The 24920-nt window shown below is 35.9% G+C and overlaps 1 protein-coding gene across 1 annotated transcript in view; it reads right to left on the reverse strand.

The window, feature by feature from the left end:
• Positions 1–24920, reverse strand: part of LOC105381814 (visual system homeobox 2) — an 86316-nt gene that overhangs the window by 34725 nt on the left and 26671 nt on the right. The window contains exons 3-6 of the mRNA XM_048627429.1: positions 21282–21302; positions 17365–17400; positions 13975–14065; positions 13196–13322 (exon numbers count right to left, since the gene is read on the reverse strand). Of these exons, the coding sequence (XP_048483386.1) occupies positions 13196–13322; positions 13975–14065; positions 17365–17400; positions 21282–21302 (275 nt within the window). The remainder of the gene's footprint in view (positions 1–13195; positions 13323–13974; positions 14066–17364; positions 17401–21281; positions 21303–24920) is intronic.

The raw sequence follows: 24920 nt of genomic DNA on the forward strand, positions 1-24920 counted from the left end.
GATCTATCTGTCTTAGGCCGTCCTCATCCAGCCACCACCGGCCACCTGTCTAGGTTCGTCGGTCCAGCGGCCCGGAGGGTGTCCCACGCTACGCTTGCCTCGTGGTCTCCACTTGAGAACCCTTCTTATAACGTGAGTACAAATGTAAAGTAAAAGCTCAATAGCAAGGTCTGTCATCATGAGTAGGTATATACAGGGTGTCCCAAAAGTCAACGTCATCCCTTAAAGGGCTGATAGGTCAGCTCATGAGAGGCCAGAATATCACAATATGACCTTAGTAAAAACTCGATAATTTTCGAGATATTGACACTTTTATAAATTTGCTGAAAATCGACACCTTGGATCAGTTTTTTGCGTGCCGCCGGTACAAAAATCCATATTGTTAGAATTTGTTTGGTGTTGCATCACCCTGTATAGCCCTGCTATTGATCGCAGTCAAAAAAAAATATCGAGTAATGCTGTATGTTAAAAAAAAACACGGTTTTCAAAGTCATAAAAGGTAATCGTATTTTTTTATAAACAACTTTGACTCTACATACTGTAAAAAAAAATATACGACGCAAACCTGGCACCTTATTTGAAAAGATTGCTCATTTAATGCAGTTTCCAAAATGGTATAAAACGTTGCTATTGTTTCAATTAACAAAAAAGTTATTGCTATTTTAGTACAAAACGACCTCGATGTAAAATTGTTTGAAGGAAATTTATCTGACTGAATTTATTAAGGGTAAGTCATGTTGGAATGAGTAAAAGTAAAATAGGTGGTGGGGTCAGCCGTGGCAACATAGATGACGCAAAAATAGCAAAAAAAAAACTTACCAGACTCTTATAAAACATATTTTGCGTTTTTTACAACTTATTTAAAAAAAAAACATACATTTATTGACTTTTATTTTTATTTCTCAAAATTATAACACCACATTATTATATTAAGTATATAATCAGCAAAAAATAATACTCATTAATGGTCATAATCATAATTTTGAGAGTTTGGTTTTGTTTAACAATAACTTTAAAATAAATAACAAGTCATTAGGTTAATGACAAACTGATCTGTCCCTTTTTTGGATACTGTGGGTGTACAGTGTACATGTGTAAGCGTTTTACTTGTACAATATCACACATTAGCACTACTCAGGAATGTACGTTACCATGCGCTACATTTATGGGGAATGTGGAGTTGCTATAGTCCACTTTTTTCGAGAAAGATACTCAAAATGCGTTTTTTTATTAACTGTGACAACGTTGTCTCTTTTCCCACTCCCGGCCACACCACCTATTTTACTTTTACTCATTCCAAAATGACTTACCCTTAATAAATTCAGTCAGATAAATTTCCTTCAAACAATTTTACATCGAGGTCGTTTTGTACTAAAATAGCAATAACTTTTTTGTTAATTGAAACAATAGCAACGTTTTATACAATTTTGGAAACTGCATTAAATGAGCAATCTTTTCAATTAAGGTGCCAGGTTTGCGTCGTATATTTTTTTTTACAGTATGTAGAGTCAAAGTTGTTTATAAAAAAATACGATTACCTTTTATGACTTTGAAAACCGTGTTTTTTTTTAACATACAGCATTACTCGATATTTTTTTTTGACTGCGATCAATAGCAGGGCTATACAGGGTGATGCAACACCAAACAAATTCTAACAATATGGATTTTTGTACCGGTGGCACCCAAAAAACTGATCCAAGGTGTCGATTTTCAGCAAATTTATAAAAGTGTCAGTATCTCGAAAATTATCGAGTTTTTACTAAGGTCATATTGTTGTATTCTGGCCTCTCATGAGCTGACCTATCAGCTCTTTAAGGGATGACGTTGACTTTTGGGACACCCTGTATAGTATGAAAAAAGGGCCTATAACCTTTCGTAGCTGCTACTGAAAAATTGCCTTCTTTTGTCTGATGATGTATAGTATCTAAAGTATATAAAATCTGAAAATTACACAATATTTTACTTAATTTTGTAATTCTTTATTTTTTTTGTATATTTTGTAAATTAATTTGTCCCTTTTAACATAAGTCGACAAAGCACCGTAATCTGGGGTTTCTAGAAAGAGTAATCAAGTAGAGATCTAATACAGATAATGTAAAAAGGCGTTTACAATAAAATAAATCTTATATGGTCTATTCCGAATTGATACTGAAAGCCTAGGGGACATTTATTTAAAACTTTAAAATATACATATGTATGGACGTACTAATAAAGAATATATAAATAAAATTGGTATATAACAACATATTATGAAGAAGAAAGAAAGTATCATCAGTTTTGGATCTTATTGGCAAAAAAATGTGAACAAAAATTGCTTTTACATTTTTTTCCTTGAAAAAACACAGGTATGTTTTGTATGGATCTAAATTCTTCATTACCCAAGCCTACCGCATCATCCTGTATAAGATTTTTTTTTGAGACAATATTTAATTTTTCTCAAGTAGCCAACTTACTCTTCCTATATAAATGTATCAGTTAGGAATCGCCCGAAGTCTTCAATGTCCATTGTGTTGTGGCCAAATGTGATTACAGACATGGCCGATCTACCCCCATTACGGGAATTCACTTATTGAGTAATATCTATCCTTATTTCCGCAGTTCGGTATAGTTGACAAATAACGTTAAATTTATTGGTTGGGGCTACGCGAGTATATTCGTTACGAATGTATTTTGAATGGTATTTTGTTATAAAGGATCTTGACCTTTTTGTAAGGATTTGAATCAACGTTAACACAAAATGTATAAAATTCGTTAGGACCATTTGAGTGATTAAATAATACTTAGTGACTAAACCCTACTGATAGTTTAGAAAAAAATAACTTAGGTTATTTTTAATCCGAAGAGGATACATAAGTTTAACCAAACCTAAGTCGCCCACAAACCAACCAATCAACAAACAGAAAAAAATGCAAACTGCGATGCACGCGCCGCCCAGCGGGTGGTTTCGGAAACTCTCTCATTACAAACTTGCAACTTTTATAACCACCCTATATATACTTTTGTAACGCACTAAAATGAGCCATAATCCCTACAAATTTGGGTTTAATATAATCGTGTGAGTTAACCCTCAGGACACGTGTCGTATCTAATAGTCGGATGAGCAAATTGTCATAATCTGAAGTTTATTTTTGAATGTGTTTTTGTATTTGTCACGTTTGATAGCCTGAGGCGATGGTTTTTTAGTTTAATGATTGGGTTGTTGTGTTATTTAGTTCATGGGTTGTTAGTGTTGCCATTCTTATAATAAACTATGACTTACTTACTTCATAATAAATTATTTTAAATGCTAGTACTTAATGTCATGCAGATGCGTTATTTTGGTAACAGGTACACAATTAACACAACATAATTAGGTATTCTCCGTGATTACCTCCATAAAGATGTTGTACACGTAATATATAGGAATATTTACAGCACTTATGTACCTATGCGTGTTTTAACTATTTTTCTGCGTAAAACATCTAAGTATTTCCATTCTTCTATAGTGATGTGCAACGTTGCATGAAATCGCAACAAAACGCTGCGCGTGCGCCGGTCACTAATCTCCCTTAAATACACTGCAGTAACATGGGGCACTGGGAAAATTACTAAATGTTTTTTTATTCTGTGGTCACGTATCCTGTGTATAATGTTTAGAAGGAAACACCTATAGGTGTTATGTAAGCTAGGCTTATGGCCGCCGCGACGGCAGGACATGCTATCCTCGGCTTCTAAATTTATTTGGACATGTGTCATTAAAAGTATGTTTAAAATCGTCACATCAATATAATTCCTCCATGAAAATTCGAACTGGTCGTCTAAAACAGCCATTAAACTTTAAAACGTCTAAAATCAAATTTAAACAACGAAAAAGTGCATCAAGTCGTTTATCATTTATGTTTAAAAATTCAATTTGTACCCCGTTTGGCGCTAAGTCTAATAAATATTAATAGTATTACATTATAGCGAGTGTCGAGCGCTCCCTTGGGTCTAAGCTCCAGGGGCGTAGATGGATAAAAGTAACATGTGTAATTGTGTATTTTTGGCAAGTTAATCGTTTTTATCATGTCTTCGGTTCTAAAAAATATTAAGCTGCTTGATAATGTGACTTATAAACTACATCTTACCTGACGGCAGATTGGAATATGCAGTTACTAATAAATAAAAATAAGTACTTACACCTACCCAATCTGGTGCTATTAATTTTATCGATTTGAAAACAAGAAAATAATTATTTTAATGGTTTTCCGTGCTTAAATACTTATAAAAATCTCTATCTCTATCTCTATCTATTGTTTTATATTTGCTATTTAAGTATTATCACAAATAACATCATATTCGTCTACGGTTTTTAACAATCACTGAGTATATACTAAGTACAAACATAAAAAAATTTAGATTGGAGAATACTTTTTCTAAGTCTATCCCGGATACCATTTGTTATCCCACCAAAATTTCTCTCTCACAAACTTGATCATGTAAACACAAATGTATCGCCACTCCCACAATACATTTCAGCTCAGCGGGACAGTTTTGTCCCGACCCGTAATGATGTTTTAAAGAGACGCAAACTGTCTCTCGAGGGCTACAGATACAATATATTTATCATAATTATTGTGGGATAATGTCCAATTATGGCCCCCGTGCTAGCTCGGCCGTTTGAGGGTTAGAATTATTGTCTTTATTTTAACTTAAAGTTTAGGTACTTAAATGGTTATTTACTTATTTATTTATTTTACAATAAGTTAATCAGTAAAAATGTGTAAACAATAATGGTGAGCCTTGTAAATACTAAATATACCTAATAAAAAACGTTTTCCATAACGCTTACCAGTATTAAGTGCAAGTTAATTCTGTGGTGACCATGCGTCATTATTTTACGGGATATTTTGAGACCCTAAATTAAATCATCCGTCCTTAATTTATAGGTTCAAAAGAATAAAATAAGTACCTACCAATATTTATATTTATTGTTTGTATGTATTATTTATTGTATTATATGTATTGTATTGTTACAGTTGGAGTGCGGCCATAGATCACCCTTGATCGGATTATAAACCTAAGCATTGTTGTCGGGTCGTCCTCGCGTGTGTCCCTTTGTCATGCAAGTAACCGAATTAGGGCGACGGTTTATTAAATTGTTGCGATTTTATGGCATGACTTTACTTTTCCGCGGTCATTAATTATTGTGTTTTTGTGTTGTTTACTAATCAAATTACCGTTTTGCATGTCTGCGGATTAAATCAATGTTTTGTTCTTTTGGTATAATAGACAGAAATTTTATGTAAAAAATCTTATGCAGATTTAATACGTTTTTAGAATGTAGCCATGTAGCTTCTGTTGAAAACAGCAAGCCAAAACGACTATAATTAGTAGAGATAAGAATACTGATTAAAGTCAATGTCAAAAATTTAATACAAAAAAAACTATTTCACAATTTCAATCCAATCTACACCGTACATGTTTGCAAACAAATCTAAGTAAGTATCCAATTTTATAATCAAGTCGCTAAGCCCACAGTCTAATTGTGTTCGGTAACGACATAAGGCGTTTCAATTAACGCAAGCCACTTGTGCGACAATGGCGTAGTCACTTGTAAGAGGGGACGAGAGGATGCTATGGGATTATATCTACTATTAAACTTAAGCTGTTCCCGACTGGTGGGGCTACATACGGTCGATGGGTAATGGAATTTCAATAGCTAAAGTCCGTAGTCTGATGTCCTGGGTAAGGACTGTGAAACTGTGATCGAGTTTAATTTTTTAACTTAGGTATTAGTATTTGTTCAAATTTCAAACCATGCTATTACTTTTTGATTTTGGTTTATTAAAGAGTTTTATCTTAATCTTTTATCTATTATTGAGTATTGGGTTTTTTACATTATAACATTTCATTTGATCAACTAATAGATTTATGATCCTGATCTAGAGTAACTTAATATTTATCAATACATTTGAATGCGAACGCGGCAAGGCGATGCCAACACTGACTAAAACGCTATTCCGCGCGATTCCTTCTAAACTTAATATTGATTCTTCAAAGCACTTCTGTCTATCCCTAAAATGGAGGACATTTCGACAAGGCATGTTAATTTAGTAACTACCTACCATACATTTAAACCATAAAATACCTACAGCCAAGTAATGAACATCTAATAAACTATTATATTCTCATATTCATTACCCAATTATCTAACTCGGGGCAGCGTCTACGGTATGCCGTACGCACGCTAATTGCTAAATTCAGCCCGGAATGCCCCCTAAGGGGGGGATTCCAACTCCGCAGCCTGCACGCCCCCTCCCGCGGTGTAGGGGGCTTATTGTTGCCAGATTCTTCGGTTGTCTAGTACCTATTACCTAGACAGGAGTAGTCTGAATGGCAAAAGTAGGTATTTAACTTACCTAGATGCGTTTCTTTTTAAATAATTGTGTAGGTATTGTTTTTTTAGGAATAACTACGAAACGGTTTTAGATGTAACTTTACAGTAATACTACCTAACTTTTCACCAGCAACAGATTTTTATATTAGGTATAGCTATTGTAAGCTATAAAACACAATCATTTACTTACATTAATGAAAGAATTATTTGCAAACACCAGTTACTAGACATTCGTCTGGGGATTGAATTAAATTTCGAAGCGCAAATTGGAATTAATTATTTATGTTGTATGAAAAGATTATTAGACATTGTTTTCAATAATATAATTAATATATTGTATCTTGATTGATACGTTTCCAAAACACGATGGAAATTAATAGGACGATTACATTGGCAATAGGAAACCTCACAAGATTAATATGTAGGTGTTATTAGAATAAAGTTTATAACCAGGACATAAAAATACAAATAATATTCTTTTGTAACTTACTATTAAACGTAGCCAACGCCAGCAAACATCACAACGGACAGCCCGTTTTCACAAGCAAAAGCGGTCATCTTTTGTTTTGTACCTGACAATAAGCCCTCCCCCCGGCGGGGAAGAGTAGGGGGTGGGGGGGAGGCCCAATACGTGTCAGTAATTAACCCGCGCGCGCATTCCCCGCGCCACCTTATTGCGAGTAGGATGACCACGTGGCGGCGGAATGTGGGATATGTGTGATCGATTTGCGTCTATTGTTGCCTGATGATTTGTGTATTACTTTATGCTTTGCTGGATTTAAAATTTTGGCAATGTTTAACTTTAAGAAATAGCTTCACTTTTGCTGTTGCGCAGTGGAATCGTAGCCATCACCAATAATGAATTATTATCATGACATTTGGGAGTTGGCATTGAACATAATAAAATACTAATCATGCGAATCAAACTATAAACCGTAATTTTTAATCGTAATTTCCAACCTCATACACACATTTTCACGTAGACATTTCAGACAACCCATTTTTAGTAATCTGCACCTCACTGGCTACCCTACTTCTCCATACATCTGAGGGGGACAACTAATAACACACGCCGTGACGTACGCAAATGAAGACGGACGGATTGTTACGATTAACACTTTCATTAGGAAACCCGGGAATGAGCCTTGAACCTACTAATGGACGCGTGTAGGATGGAATGCGCAATTGACTATGTTGGTAGCGTTGAATTACATTTTATTTCACCAAACTATCGAACGTTCTGCGGTTGACTCATATCGTTGTCTGTGATTGCTTAGTATTTAGCAAAGAAAATAGTTATTAGTACTACATAGTCAAAATAAGTCAACAATCTCTTAGCCAATAAACCGTTTCACAGAATCTACTTGAGCACAAAATTCCCAATAAACCAGCATTTTCCAGTTGGAAACTACACCTACCTATAGTGGAGCAGTAGACTCGCTCTAGAGGTATCTCTGAAGGCGCGTAATTGCCGAGAAATACGATCAGCCCCAGCCACCGGCGCACAACGGATATCTAGACGCTATTTTATCAATACCTACTTTACTTTATAGAGGAGGAATGGTGCCAGTTGGATTTTCTTGATGGCTCAGCGGTTTTGTGCAGTTTACGACGTTTATTGGCTTAACGAGACTGTGTTTGTATACCTGTGACGTTATTTTACAACTGGTATTGGGTTTTTTTCAATGATGTAGCTATATTGGCGTTTTTCAGATGTCAGAATAAGAATTTAATGATTTGATGTTTTTTTTGTATCTGCTAGTACTTCAAGATACACACATAGCCACATAATTACAGGACACTAATGGTGCAAAACAATAGTTTCAATAGTAAATAGGCCGATACATTTGCGGGTATTCCGTCTCCTATCGTCGAGTAATTGGCGAGAAACTAGATCGTATCGGTCGGATGGTCAGTAGTAATTTAGCCGGTACGTATTTCGGCTGGCTGAAAGTTATTAGGGACTGACCGCTCGACTTCATCTTGTTGGGGCTATTAGACTCGGACCTAATGGTCATTAAAGTGATGGATTATATTGTTTTCGAGTGTTAATTTTGGTTACTACCTATTTAAGTAGCTTTTTTAACTTGCTTAATGACTTGTTTTATTTACCCAACATGATGACATAGTTTTTATCAAATTAAAAACCATTAGATTGTTGCATTTGTTTATAATTAACATTAATAATTAGGTAAGTAAAAACTTGTATGTATGCCTCACAATTTCTCACCGTTACTCAGCATCACAGTATCACCATTCATAACCTAACAAGCTCAGCATCGATGAATCCAAACGAGCCGTAGAGCCAGCAACAGTGGCAGATTTAATTTCACCGTTGATAATGTTCTCCCGGCGGCCGGCGCTCGTAACGATCCGCCGCCGCCGCCGCCGCCGCCGCCCCGGATATCTCCTCATAACCGGGAATGTCCGGAGTCCGGGCTCGCCGCGTGGTTACCCTACGTAAATAGCTACGTTCGCCCCGCAAGTGATTAACACGGATTTTTTTACTGTCTCTCTTTCTTATTCGAAATAATAACCGTAACGTGTTTAACGTATATAACGTTTTTTTATTGGATTCTCATTTGAATATGTAAGTTAGATACGGATTCAAAAAGTAGGTATGTACCTAGGTGTGTAGGTACAACTTTATTAAACTCAAGTACTCAACAGATCAATACAAATGTACAGGTGTTCTCGTGAACGTAAAAAGACAAACGAGCGAAGACAAAGAGAGTCCGCCATGCCACTAAGAAGGGCGGAGCTAATAAAACACCTAGTCACACACACTTTTGTACAAGCACCGTGGATTTGTTAATTAAAAGTGAACTCTAAATGCTTCGAGCGATGGTTGAGATTGAAGTAGCTGTTGCAGATACTTATGACATTTGGGGCCGCTGTAGTATTTTGAAAGTAGCCAATCAGCGCCAGGTTGCTATGACGACGATTGGTTTGCGCTCTTCAAACATAGATGGCGTTGATGGTTTCATTACTTTAGTAAAATGCTGCATCATGACGTCCATAAAAATTTGTAAATACTGAGACTTTTTTATGAGATTTCTTTTTTTTTTTAATTATTTTGGTCTTGCCTAATTTGAATATCAGTGCTAAGCACGGTTTAGTAAGAAAATAAAATAACTGCTGTTAGGCATGGCGCATATATCACGATAGTCCTAATCCTAATGTAACACTTAAATTTTGTATTCTTAAAGAATGATTTAAGAAAGGAGAAGGCACTTCCATACAAATGTTATTTTGTGAACTATAATTAAGTTCATATTGTACCATATTCATATAACATTTCTCCTAGGTAGGTACCTATAAACATGCTATGAAAAGTAGTTGATCTTTTTTATGTGATACCTTCTTAATTTGCAGTGGTAATGCTATTTAAATAATATAATATAAAAAAATATTGTATATTGATTGAAACCTACATATACTTACGTAATTCAAATTTAGCCTTGCGTTTGGCGTTTTTAAAATAACTTTTAGTCTAGATACTGCGTCTAGGTATCAGAAAATAGATTCTAAAACATAAAATTGGCATGAAGAACAGATTGAAACAGCAATTTAAAAAAAAACACTTACATAGTTTTTTTTTTCGATTGGGGGCGATAGTTATCACTAGTAGCGTAGTAATGCTTTTTACTAGGAAGAATTTAAATGATTTTAACAATAATTACTTCCTAAATAATTCATAAAGGCCTCCATAATACAAAAAATCGTAATTTACCTACCTACCTCACAGAGAAATCAAAATTAAAACTAAAAAATATGCTCATTTATGTAACGTCTCATTCTTTTTAATATTTTTTTAAACATAATGACAAGATTGATATATTTATGATAAAGACAAAAAAAAAGGCCTAGGTACTTTAAAATAGTAGTTTAAACAAAAACCTTATATCACAACCAGTTACCGGATTATTGACCGTTAACAGTCTAGTTATATTTTTGATACACTTATTTAGAGTAATCGAAAGACATTCAGGAATTTTAAGCTGAAACGATCTCTTTTCTCCGTACCTACGAGACGTTTGATTGTATAATAATCCATTTACTGGCGCATTTCACAGAACCCCAGAATTGGGGAAACCTAATCCCTAGTCAGCCATTATACCGAAAATTCAACGACCATCATTCATAACCGCCACATCGCATTCCAAAAACAGCTCTAAACTTAACAGTACAGGATTTACTTTGGCGAAACAAAATTAAAATTTTCCTCCTTGTGAAAATTAAGAGGTAATAAACTTTATTCGGGCATGTTATGGTTTATTTTAGTTTGTAACGTGATGCCTGTTTGGAAATGAAATTTTCATAAATGTGCGAGCGTGTGCGGGTTTGTAGGGTGGTTGTGGGGGTGTCGGGAGGGCGGCGGGGGGCAGGGGGGGGTAGTATTTGTGTTTCCCCGTAGCGCTTCCGGAAAGAGGGAAGGCGCCACTCGGTAACACGTTGTGTTGTTGCAGCGAGTGGCAAAAAACTAAACTCGATAGAGTGCTAACGGAAAGCTGGCTCTATGGCGTTAATTTCAGCGGTGACACGCCAGAGGGTGACTTGCTTGTTAGTATTATTACCGATTAATAACTTAGAAAGGCTGCGAGTGCGTAGGTAATACTCGTAAGTGCAAATCAGATTGGCACAAATCCTCGATTAAATTAATATTTTTTCGTTAGTCCAGCTTCCAAAACCTGAATACATCTTGGCGTAACTACCACAGGAGAATTACTCTCACTCACCTCAAAAACGCTTGCCAAAATCTCAATACAATTGTTGGACAAAAAAGCTTCCTTCCTCGAATTGTTAACAAAGCAGCGCAAAGTATCGCGTTGCCGCGTGTCGGGTGACGCAAACGTGACGTAATTTGACGTGACGTTTAACGCACAATTAGCGGCTCACTACGGTGCCCAAAATATTTAAGTACGGTCTTTTAATCGGGGAAATAAATATATTTGAAAATTATATGCAAGTGTTTCTGTCTTGAGTTTGGCCGGATGTTCTGTAAATATTTTATTTTAGTCACTTAAACTTTTTGTACTTAGTTTTACTCTACATAATTTGGTTACTATTAATTTTATCTCACGGCTCGACGTGTAAACATTAAAATAAAATAAAAATGATTCTATGTAGGTAAGTACGTGTGTATGTAGATAGTAAACCAGTAGTAGTGGTGCCTAGTTTTTTTTTACCAAACGTCCCATAAATGAACTCAAGTCATGGTCACCCTACAATAATGGCGCGCTACCTACGGTCTATGGGCCGTACGTTTTGGTTCAACAATATTACCCAAGTATCGGATTTCTTTTTTTTTCTCCGTTAGGCAATCATTCGCAATTGACGTTCTTATATTGGCATAATGGTTCCGAGGCGGATTAAGCCGATAGAAAATCAATTAATTGAATTGAATAGAAATTTAAGATGATAGGATTGTTGTTTCTTACTGGCTTCTTACGAAACCCGTTTTATGATAAGTGATATTTTGATATTATAAATAATTATGTTCGTATTTTGTAAGAACGTAGGTACAACGTTATTAACAATACCTACCGCATAATTAAGTAGGTACCTCCACGCAATGCTACATTAATATGTATCATAAATGAGAACCTTTTTATAAAAGTTACACATGTATCATTTTTATTTCAATCTGCCAGCAAAGAATCCTCATAATAACCATATACATAGTTCGTTTTGTTGTAAAATTGTTCCTCATATCTTCTTGTCAATGACAGCTACCACAAAAATATTATATCTACCTACTGCATACCTAGAGCTGCGTTCCCAGTAAGCAATCTGTTCACCCGTTACTAGACGTTAGAAATGGCATACCTAGAATGAAACGATACGCTCAGACGCCTGCAAACATTGTGCCTGCCTACTAAGAACAAAGCCTAACACAATAAACTCAATCGTCGTATGGAATATACCTAGGTATCATAATATTTTAGCTTGATTTAAAATAAAGAGCAGATGAATATACTGACTAAAAACGACGAACGAGAGGTGGCTCCAGCACCCCCAAACTTTGTTTTTCGTCATTTATTCAATACTATGGTGGGTGCTCTGTCATCCCTGTGTCTCTTGCTGGTTAGCTGCACACCTTTACAACATTATCAAACTAAAATAGGTAATTTTTCTTCAAAACAATATATTTTAAGTAGTTTTTTTTTTGCTCACAATTTATGTAATTCGGCACCCTTGGAACAATTAAATGGGAGGTAACTGAAAATCAGCGGTTTGCTCCTGGAGTAAACATCCACGCTGAGTTACTTCACCCTTTTGGTCCGCTTCAACACACAACCTGCTAAGTACAAACCTGTCTTTATCATAGCTACTATTTACCTAGTTATAAGTACAAATGTGTATATCTGTAATTGTGATTTATTGTGTATGTAAGAAAGTGGATCAAATAAACGCTTTATCTATCTATCTATCATTTACAGGGTGTTGCAAAAAGAGTATACTAAGCCGAAACCTACGTGCAGCATGGTATAAAATTTTTATTATTTTTTTCGCGAATTTTCAAATTCTGATTTCAGTTTCAGGCTTAGATATACCATGCTGCACATGTAGGTTTCGGCTTAGTATACCAATTTTGCAACACCCTGTAGAATGTCCCCCATCCTAATACCAGGATCCATTGTTTTGCATCCGGTTGCCTAGGCAAGGCTGTTTTTAACAGCATGTTGATTTCCTCACGCACGCGGGATGGCACGCTATTTCCCCGCGACTCGCGTGCATATTCCACACGTAATACTTGTATGACCGCGTGCGGGGCCAACCCGCGTGCGTGATCAAACCTGCATGCTGCCTCAGTGAACTATAAACTAGACATACCTGTATCCTGTCTTCAGGAAGGTCAGTCTTGAGTGAGAGCATCTCCCTGGCGTACACGTCGGGGTAGTGCGCGTCCTTGAAAGCCTTCTCTAGCTCGTCTAGTTGGTACGAGGTGAATATCGTCCGGCTGTGGAAGATGAGGTTTTATTAAGTACCTAAGTACTGAAAATAAACTCCGCCCTTGACGAAAGAAAAAGCGAACAAACACATCGATAGGTACGCGATGGAACTACTCACTAAATAACTGACTCCTTTGAGCCAACTACGACGTCAGCCTTCGCTTTCGTACTTATAGGGCGGTTTTTTTTACCCAATCGCATAACAAAAAACCCGGACTTTGATGATTTTAACGCAGCAGGCTAGCGAGCGAACGAGCATCGTTTCAGTTCAATCGGTAGCTTGCGGTGTGAACCTAAATACCTACTAAATAATAAGTAAGGAGGTGTAACGATAGCGTAGTTCGGGTTAGCAGTCAGGGTCACTAACCACTATGCCATTTGACCGTCAAAGTGAGTCATCGGAAAGAACTAAGCCTTTCCTTCAGATAAATCCTTATAAATGGGGTAATTCGTATGAAAACTTAAGTATAACCGACATTGCCATCTGCAAGCTGAAGTAGCAGTGGCCGCCGACAATTTATGCCGAAGAACTTAGTCGTTATAGTGGCTGCATGAGCATAGATAATCATACGAGTAGCTGACTGTGCCTATCCCTACATGACTATTCTATCTGGGTACCTAATAGAAGTAATGTATTATGGTGCATATTTTCATATGTACCTGTGTCGGCGTTTCTTTTTCTTCTTCTTTCCGTTGTAACCTGTTAGTCCGTCGACGGTGAAGTCCTTAGCTGCTTCTAGTGGCGACACTCCTAGAAAAAAGCAATATAATACTTAACTATTTAGTTGTATACGAAGGCACCACTTAAAAAAAATGAGGATTGTAGTTTATAAATATAACATAATATAACAGGCGCAAAATCAGCAATTCTAGAAAATGAAATTACAAATATGCTACACTTATGGTTTTTGAGTTGTGCTACTACTAAATTGGGTCCGAGCGTTATGGATTTCCATGTGTAAGTAGTCACTGAGTTTTTCTCTTAGAGTCATTAATATGAGCGGATAGAAGAGAGATAAAGATATTTATGTACCTATCATCTATCATTTACCACTTTTTTTAAACTTTACTACGCAATAAAAGAAAATTGATAAGTAATCCGAAATGAGATTACCGAGCACCCAAATCCCCAATTTCTATCCGTCCCGGACGCCCGAAAAACAAAAACACATCACCCCTTAACCCCTCAGCGGTCCGTTTACAAGTGTTACAACTTCAGGGAGCAAGTCATTATTGGACTCGATTGTCCAATGAATTAGTAAACAGCGTGTTAAGGGTTAACAGGATAATCCCAGTGGATCTCGGAACAATGATTAAGTTAGTAGATAAAAAGGGTGGCAGGCTTTCGGCCGAAATTGTCTTAGAGGAAGTAAGTAGGTTTTTTTTTTTTTTTTTAAATCATTTATTTATCCCAATTACATGTTTTTACTTAATTCTATCTAGCCACTATCGGAAACCACTAGGTTTATCTGTAGCAGCGAGTGTTACTGGCAGAAAGTTACTAATTACTTAACTAATTTAAACGAAACAGAGTTACATTACCTACTTAAGTATCTAACAATTAACTTATATATTACAGTTCCTAGATGTCTTATTTTTAACAAGAAAATCTTTTATCTTACTTTTATACTTATGAATATTGCTATTTATATATAGATTCTGAAGGTCGTTAGGAAGTTCGTTGACAATATCCGGCAAAAAATACATCCATATCCTAGTTCCATAAGTGTTATTATATCTAGGCAATGTATACATGGGCATATAACTTAGCTTACGTAGTCTAGTAGGACGTTCCTTTTTTTTCAGGAATGTTTTATTACAGTCTTCCTCGATAAGCGTTTGTAATTTTAGTTTGTCGTATATATCTAAGACTTTACAATAATGGAATAGGTTAATATGGTTTTCCTTATATTCTAACATGATTTTATTAGGAACAATTACTTTTAATATACTTTTTTGGAGCTTATAAATCTTTTCTAAGTGTGTTTTGTATGTTTTTCCGTAGCTACTTAAACCATACCCTATTATTGAATCAGCCATCGCCATATAGATAAGTCTCAATATGTTAAATGGAACTTTATATTTGAGAATAGCCATTTTACCTAACAGTGCTCTGAGCTTGGTACAGACGTGGTTTACATGCGGCTCCCAGTTAAAACGCTGGTCTATTATCAATCCTAGGTACTTATGTTGTTGGACCACCTCTAATGAAATGCAATTACAATTAGTATTTTTTGTGTGGAAGCATTGGTGCTCGTGTGCTATGATACTAGGTTGTATGTCATAGGTGTTGTGCGATGAACGTATATGTACCACCTTTGTTTTGCTTGCATTGATAACAAGCCCCGCGTCGTGAGCCCATTTGCATAATAGGTCATAGTTTTTTTGCATGGACCGCTCCGCTATTTTTAGGTCTTTGTGGGCGATGACCAAGCATGTATCGTCCGCAAATTGGTAGACAGAGCCTTCGGTAATTATGTTACACATGTCATTGACATAAAATAAATATTCTAATGGAGCTAATATGGATCCCTGCGCAGTTCCTACAGTGGTAGGTATCATATTACTGAGCTGCTCTGATATTTTTACCGTCGTGAAGCGACCGCAGTGATAATTTTTTATCCATTTTAGAAATGGCCCCTGTATACCGTTTTGTTCTAATTTGTTATATAAGGTTTCGTATTCTATGGTATCGAAGGCCTTACTAAAATCGATAAAAGTGGTTAAAACATGTTTTTTGTTATTTAAGTGTTCGTTAACTTCGTTAGTAAATTTTGCTAATAATTGAGTTGTACTTTTATTTTTTTGAAAGCCGTGTTGGTTATTATTTATTATATTGTTTTTTCTAATATAGTTATTTATTTGTGTACCAAAGTATTTTTCAATAATCTTATCTATACTGGACAAGATAGTGATAGGTCTATAATTATTAGTGTCGGTTTTTATTCCGTTTTTGAATATTGGTCTTATGATACCGATTTTTATTTTGTCCGGGTATATAGATGTTTCTATACACTGGTTAATCAGGTGAGTAATAGTGGGAACCAGCTCATTAGATATGCTTTGTATATCGCATACTCTGATACCATCTATGCCGGGACTTTTTTTTGTATTTAAGTGTTTAATTATTCTTTCCGTGATCTCATTAGTAGCATTGTATATTTTTATGCATCTATCTGTGATATTTGTGTGATTGTTGTTATCTAACAGTGGTATTTTACAGTTTAGGCAGATTTTTTTAACATTATTACTGAATTCCTTAGCAAACATATTAGTTAAGTTAGTGACATTCGTTTGGAATGCCTTACATATTATGTCATCAACTGAATAAGAAATTTTACCACATAATCTGTTTATTATTTGCCAGATTTGTTTGGTATTTTTAAAGTTATTGCTTATTTCCTGTCGTGTAAAATTATTTTTAATTAAATTAGTGTATGCTATGGTTTTATTCCTGTAATTATTATATATTAATCTATTTTTTGCGTCGCTTTGATCCTTTTTCCATATTTTATAAAGTTCATCTCTTTTTTTACACATATATATTAGTTTTTTATCGATCCACATACATTTTTTTCGTTTACTATCATAATTAAGCTTGACACTGTACTTACATTTCTCATAAGCTAAAGTAAATTTATCAATAATAAAGTTAAGTATGTCGTTGGGGTTTTTCATTTCCAGTGTTGAACTCCAATCGATATTTTTAAGTTCAAGTTTAAGTTTTTGATGATTAAGTTTAGTTACCGTCTTATTCGCTGTAGGTGAGGTACAAGTATTGACCACGAGTGGGCTGCTAGTGACCGCATTGTTTTATCCCACAGAACTCCTTTATAAAGACACTGTAAAACAGATTCTTAACCTAATATATGTGTAAAGATATAGGGCCTTCCCACAAAAACTTAGACAGTATTTAACAGATGTTTAGCGCTGTCAAACGCGTACAAAATCTGTCAAATTTCGTTTTACCTATGCACTTGTTAAACAGTGTTTAAAGTTTTTTTGTGGTATTACAGCTAAAAATTATATTTAGGAGTTACAAAAACTCACCTTTGTCACCGATTTCGTTGTGCCTCTGGTAGAAATCTGTAACAAATAAAGTTTACCTTATGTTAATCTAATTGGTCCAATACCTACTCGTATATAGGCATTTGCTGTGCTGTAAACGTTTGACTGCTGGTTGGATAAGATACAGAAGGTTGGTTGATAATTATTTCCTTTAGAATGTCTTAATATAAAAAAATGAGCCTATCTATTACCTATGCCACCTTTCGTTTATCAGATGGAGCTTTATAAGTGTTTACTAGAGTACTTCTACAGTTGTTACATTGGGTTCCAGTTTTATATATTATCATTATTGTAAGTCAAGGTCTCCACTTACAACATAAGTGGAGTTATGCTGTAATGGTACGTACACATCAAATCTAAAACCTCGCAGAACGAACAGTAACATCATCCTTGTCTAGAATAGGGATGCCACGAATATTCGGCAACTATTCGGTATTCGGCCTATTCGGCCAGTTTTTTCAGTATTCGGTATTCGGCCGAATAGTGCGCACTATTCGGGCCGAATACCGAATAGTAAATCATGTAAAAAATTACATGTTATTTTAATCAAAATTGTGTATTTATTTCCAAATCACAACATTTTAGTGCTTAGAATTAATCAGTAGTAAGTTGTGCTGGATAAAAACGAGCATTTCAGCATTTTTTGGTAGCCCACGATTGCGCTTTTCATTGTAACCATCCTCATATAATAACCTCTCACTATAAACGCTACTTCCAGGTGAAGAAAGATAAGTTTTTACAAATTTCAAAAGGTTCGGGTATTGTTTTTTGTTTGCTGACCACCACTTGTAAGGATCGGCCGATCTAGGCGAACTATTATCAAATAAAAATTCAACTCGTTTGCCACAGCATAGCATTTCTCATATAATCCGTAGCGACTTCTTCAAAGCAGTTCCAGGAACAAAAAAAACAGGTTGTAGCGCCGAATATTCGGCGGCCGAATATTCGGCGCTTCGGCCGGCCGCGTCGCCGAATATTCGGTATTCGGTATTCGGCCAATTCACTATTCGTGGCAACACTAGTCTAGAAGTTCCAAATCATGCCATGTCACATTTTAAAAATGGAATATTCCAATGACCGTTACGCTACGCTGACCCGTTCCGAAATAACAATACGCCACGCTTGGGCCGGGGGCCGCGGGGGTGCGCGGGGGCCGCGGGGGGAGAGGTAATTGAATTTAGCGCCAATGAATTATTAAATTTAGAACGCTGCGGACAGCGTATTAGGGCGGTTTACTTGATACTAGCGTTTTGAGAGGACTTTACTGGATTTTAGCGCTTGTGTGAAAAAGGTGTTGTTTGTAAATATAAAAAAGCATCTAATGAGATAGTTTAAACCCTAAAATGATAAGCTCAAAGGTTCTGAAAACCTGAAGTTGTGAATCTGCAATACTACTACTATGCTACAGTAACAGATTAATCTGATGACAGCCACAACTTGTATCGCCGAAAACCAACATCTAAATAATATCTCAAGTTTTGCGTTCATGAATCACCATTACCCATGGCAAGACGGAGGGGTGTGTCGGATCGGTATTGCGTCGCGATTGGTCACACCGGCGCGGTAATGTCCCGTGAATGCGTTGTTTGTTGTCACAGTTTTAGGGGCTTTATTAATTGACTGTCCGGTCTGTGGGGTTGTTAGTCTATGGTCGATATTTGACCTTGACGTGCGGGGTATGGGATTTCAGTATTTTGACTGCTTTGAATTTTAAAAAAAATTGTCCATCATAAAACAGCTGTACAATTTAACTCTCCAAAAGAAAACTACTCACCATACGTGGATATAAAGTTAAAACTGGCTACACCATTGGTAATTTATAATATAATTGTCCAATAATTAACCCCAACCAAGAATTCATTACCATTTAAACACCTACAATTTTCAAAATTAACTTACGACCATATTATCACACTCACCCGGCCCTAACCTCCTCGCTAAGCCGGTCTTACCCGTGTAATCACTTAGTGGACTAGAGCCACTGCGGCCGTGCGTCCCCTGGGTGATGGAGCCCAGGGGACGACGGGGCAATGTGGAGCAGATTGCACTTGTAGCCAGTAAGGACAAGGGATCAAATTTGCCGGTTTTGCGTGACAAGCGATTATTGTGATAGATTTGGAAAAAATAATTGTGAAAAAGAATAATTATAGAGAGCGTCAAATCTGATTGTTATTACACCACACTGAAAATAATTTGTATGAAAAATCTTTCAGGAGGAGAGCATTTCAATGTGGATATAACAGCCGTTTGATTGAGCTAGTACTTGTTATATTATATAGATAAGTCATATTTGTTCTAGGCTTCAGGAAATTTAATTAGTGTAAAATGCAGAAACCAAACCTATACCGTTTCTTGAAAGGTACATAATTGAAGATATTTAGGTAATAACCTTGTCTAGTGTGGTGTAGCTTATTCAGTAATTTGTTAATAATACGATTATTAGCGTATTTAATGAAGCTGTAATGTTGCCCTCTTATAGAGTCTGTAACTGGGATATACAAGGGACAACCCTGTGTAGTTTGATTTATGTAAATACCTCAAAGTATACGGTAAGATTTTTACGAATACAATACAATACAAAAGACAAGGCCCTACACAACTCTACACATATTTAAATTCACTACGAACTGTTGCGAATAAAATATATCAGATCTGGTAAAGCGATATACTCGTTTAGATATTGAGCCAATCAGAGAAGAGTGGCGAGACGTAAATCTTCTGACGCGACATCTTATTATTTTTCCTGAACCCGTGAATCTTATTCTTCAGACTTAGAGTCGAGGTTGGCACGGTGGTGCTGTGAATGTTTCGTAGTACAAATTGGCAATTCTGGGCCAATTTGCTGAAGATCGCGCTCGTACGTTCGCAATTAGATTTGTTTGCGGGTAGCGGGCACACGGCGTATGGTAATGTCTGGAGGATGTACTGTCTGACTGCTGTTAGTAAGGAGGCATGTGTGTGTTTTTTTGTAATTTTTTTGTATTATTATGGTAGTCAGATTACCAGTTGGACCAACGATGGCTGCAGGTGCTTTGTTTGAAAACTTACTGAGTGCCTACAATACAGTTTAGCGTTGTAAAATAGCTGTTTATTTCGGTGGATAACCCTTCCTGTTAGAACATGATTTGAAAACATGATGGCTAATTTATAGGAATTAATTTAGAGGAAAGTTTTCAAAAATATATTGTTTTTAATTGAAGATAATTGATTTTAGTGTGCCTTCGGTAATCACATTCTTACCGACTCGAGTTGACTCGACTGATTAAAAGAGGCCTTCCTATATAAGTGACATAATAATACATTATGTATCTAGCTCTTGTGTTTGTCACCGACATAATATATAATAAAGAAAAACTACTCTCAGGAATCGTATGCACAAAATAAACATAAAACATACAGCCAACAGTACATTTCTTCACGACAAATATCAGTGGTGGCTGTAACTGAATTACGCGCATTGACGCAGCTAGAGATTGCCAATCTGTCGAGAAGCCAATTTTCGACGCAACCGCAACATTTCATTACAGACCGATGCGATTTCTTCAATTTTGTTTTCATTTTTCATCGCCTTTAAATTAACTTTTTTGGCGCCAAATAGCGTATAGCACATCGATCTGAGAAGTCTTATCAGTAAGTAAGTAAGTAGTAGTGTAAGTTACTGATAAGTAAGTAGGATATATGCCTACAGCAAAAGAAATAAGAATCCAAAACTTTTTTGTAATGGGAGTCTATCTCGAGTAACTTTTGTTGTCTATGCACAGATTAATGTAACCTAATGTAGGCTTGAGTATCTAATTTTTATTTTTACGAAGAAAAGCTTAGCTAATAAGCAAAAAAATAGTAGTGTAGGCAATACTGCTTAAAAATGTGGTAAGAAAATAAAGTAAACATTTATTTACCTGAATAAAACCGCTGTACCGCTATTGTAGGTACATGAAACAAACAAAAAATATCATAAGCAACACATTCCATCACAAATAATAAATTAAACAAACAGTGATTACTAACTATGTAATATATCAGGCATTTAGTAAGTCGGTAACTTAGTTTAGTAAATTTTTATGATGTATTAGAAGCGGGGAGTTATGCATGCTTCGACGGCCGAATGGCGTAGTGGTTAGACGGCCGAATGGCGTAGTGGTTAGTGACCCTGACTACTGAGCCGATGGTCCCGGGTTCGATTCCCGGCTGGGGCAGATATTTGTTTAAACACAGATATTTGTTCTCGGGTCTTGGATGTGCCCGTAAAATGGCAATAGGCCCGCCCCCTATTACATTGGGACTAACATAACACTCTGGCGAAAAGTGGGTGCAGCAATGCACCTCTGCCTACCCCGCAAGGGAGTACATTAGTACAAGGCGTGAGTGCGTGTGTGCGTGTGTGTGTGAGTTATGCATGCTTATGTTTATGTGGTGTGTATAACTTATAAGTCATAATGTAAAAACAGGATGATCGAGTAAAAGCCATACATTTACTAGACATGTTTTTGTTAATGTTTAGTAAATAAATGCTATTAGGCATTTAATAGGTAGGCATAGGTAATAAAAAAGATTATTCCTTTCCTTGTTCTTAATTGAAGCATAGAAAAAGACTCACACCCTTTTCTAATGCCCTCATAATTAATTCTTAACACTCGGACATCCTAAAAAAACCAGCACCATTATGAATTTACCGGTTTACACGAAATCTCACACTAAGGCCCGTATCACATTTCTCGGGTGTCTCTTAAACGCAGGTGTGAAGAAAAATAGAGGAAAAAGGTACAAAAGTGGAGGACAAAATGCGAACCAGGCCTCATTGTGGGTAGCACAATAAACTCTTTGTACCAGGATATTATGATCTCAGAAGATGTCTTTTTGCTTCTCGCTACGGCTCTTGTTTTGCGAAACCTTTTTTGGTCACTGGAGTTTGACCACTGAGAGTCTGGGCTTTGGCAATGTGACCGTCATGAATTTATGTTTATATATTTTTTATTTTTTTAACGCAATTTTTGTTCTATGTTTTTTATTACTACTTTATATGTTTTATATTTACAGCGTTACGGGACTTGCCACTAAAACTATCAAAGATAACTTCGACTACCTTTGTATCTAATTCTAATCTAATTATTTTAATTTTTTTATAAAACAATATTTTTTTAATTATTATAAATAAAAACGATCCTGTAAGAATAATATCCGTTACGTTTTTTAGTACATGTTTACACTTTCCGTGGCAGCCAGAGGAACTTAAAAATAAAAACAAACCAAGTTTCTGATTAAAATCTGCCATTGTCTTGTGATTAAAAGTTATGCCTGAGCGTGCTTTGTAAATGACAAAGACAAGTAAGATGAACTTATTATAAAGACGCTATGAAGTAAAAACGGCTAGAGCTCTAAATATTTTCTCTCTATCTTTAGAGAAATAACTTTTGACCGGTGACGGATTTTATACAAGTTTACAATCATTAGGTATTTAGTGTAGAGCGTCCTAATAAAATGATAATAGATAGCTATGAAAAAGTTCCACTCACTAAATGCCGACACCAAACGACAAAACAACACATTTTTTTTTAACATTTCATTATAAATTTGAACACAATATATTACGTTTTTAGTGGTAGGTAATATTTTGTGATTGCAGACGGCGCGGCGACGTTAATGACGCTAGCCAGCCTTTTCCGTTTTTTAGGAGTAATTTGGTGCTATGTCAATGGAACTTTTTCATTGCATGCGATTCGAGTGTGTATCGGGTTGGGTATTGATTGATCACCAATTTCTACCTATAATGATTTTCATTATCGTCATCCGCAGTTATTATGACATCACACAGTTATTGACACGCAATTATCCACCGAATTAACTTCCATTCAGTGGCTCGTCAGAACAATATCACTTAATTTGGTTAAAACCAATCATTTTATGAAACAACGTATCGGTCAATGCAATTAGAATGTTGTGTTTACGAAATAAACTCAATTTTACCATAATTATATTATTGTTGTCTCGTCTTTAATGTACGTTAATGAGAAATGAAGCTTTGTACATACAGCTTATTGTTTTATAATTAGTGAAGTAGGTAAATATTGTTGGAACAGTGGTAGCTTCGAAATACACAAAACCTTGAGCCTTCTGTTGGCAACATATACGATATAAGAGTTAAAATTGACTGCATTAATCAAAATTAGGAGGTATTCCAACGTAAGTAGTGATATTCTCCTGATAAATGTAAAAATTAATGCATATTGTGTCATGCGGATGACGCCATTGACAAAACAAATACAGTTACTTGTGGAAGTAGCTACTATGAATTTGGGCCCGGATATAAAATGCTTCATATGAAAAATACAATAATAGTTATGTCAAACGTGAAGTTCTAATTTCACCATATTTAAGCGATTCGCGATTTTTGTAAGGATTTAAATAGAACCCATACTGCATATCTTTGTCACATTATAAAATATTAATTAATGTCAACTAAATAATATTGTATCAGTTTAATTTGAAAAATACTAAAACTGTTGTTGATAACATAAATCCGAACACAAGTTTTGATACAGAAAACATACGCACCAAACTTACAACACCGTACTCAGGGTAAACGGTACATACTATAATCACCTTGCAAATCTTGTAAATATGAAAATAAGGGGAGCAGGAGGGAAATTATCGCTGTGCCCGGGGACACAGGAAAATCATTTTTTTTAGGGGGTGAATGCCCCTCCGGGGCCTTTACAGGGGTAAACAGGGGTAGGGGGGTATTTTTTTGTAAGCGATATTGTTGTATTCACGAGGGTCCGAAAGTAATGATGTAATCATATACTTGCTAGGTAGGTTTATGAGGATGCTAATAAATTGTTTGTCGTACATACTACCTGTAGGTAAATTTATGTTATAGGTTTATTTTTTTCTTGCACTAACGCTTACAATACTTACTTCTATTTATTAGTACCCGATTACATATTGCCTACAGAATAATATAGATATTTACTAATTCCATGATTTCACTTACAGGTTAGGTAGATTTGGAATAAAAATTGTACTTATATGAGCAAACTTTTAACATTGGTAAACTAGCTCTGTAACTAACGGCGATTGCCATATTATAACTATGTACGATATGTATGTATGCAGCTTTTGTGTAAATATCCTTTTGCTATTAATTTTGTTTTTTTTATCTCAACGTGTGTATTCGATCAGTAAATTTAATACTCATAATAATCATCTGAAAACAGTGACTCATGCTCTATAAACGCCTCTTTGTATTTTCTTAAGAAACTTACTTTTAGGTATCTACAATCAATACTCTTGGTGCCTTTTCACAGTCTACTGCAACGCAACACAAGCACTAACCAAGAACCGACCAAAATACCTAATAGATAAGCTCCAAGTTGCAACAAGCCGCGCCGGCGATCTGTTAGCCAATCGAAACGTCTCACAATGCCGTATAAATCATTAGGCTCTAGTTAGGAAACCCCGCCCGCGCCCCGCCACCCCCCTCTTTCCCCTCGGCCGTCTTCAAAACCATTATATTTTCGCGGCCCACTGGCTCGAGACTT

Source organism: Plutella xylostella, chromosome 18, assembly GCF_932276165.1.
Source record: "Plutella xylostella chromosome 18, ilPluXylo3.1, whole genome shotgun sequence".
Classification (NCBI taxonomy): Eukaryota; Metazoa; Arthropoda; class Insecta; order Lepidoptera; family Plutellidae; genus Plutella; species Plutella xylostella.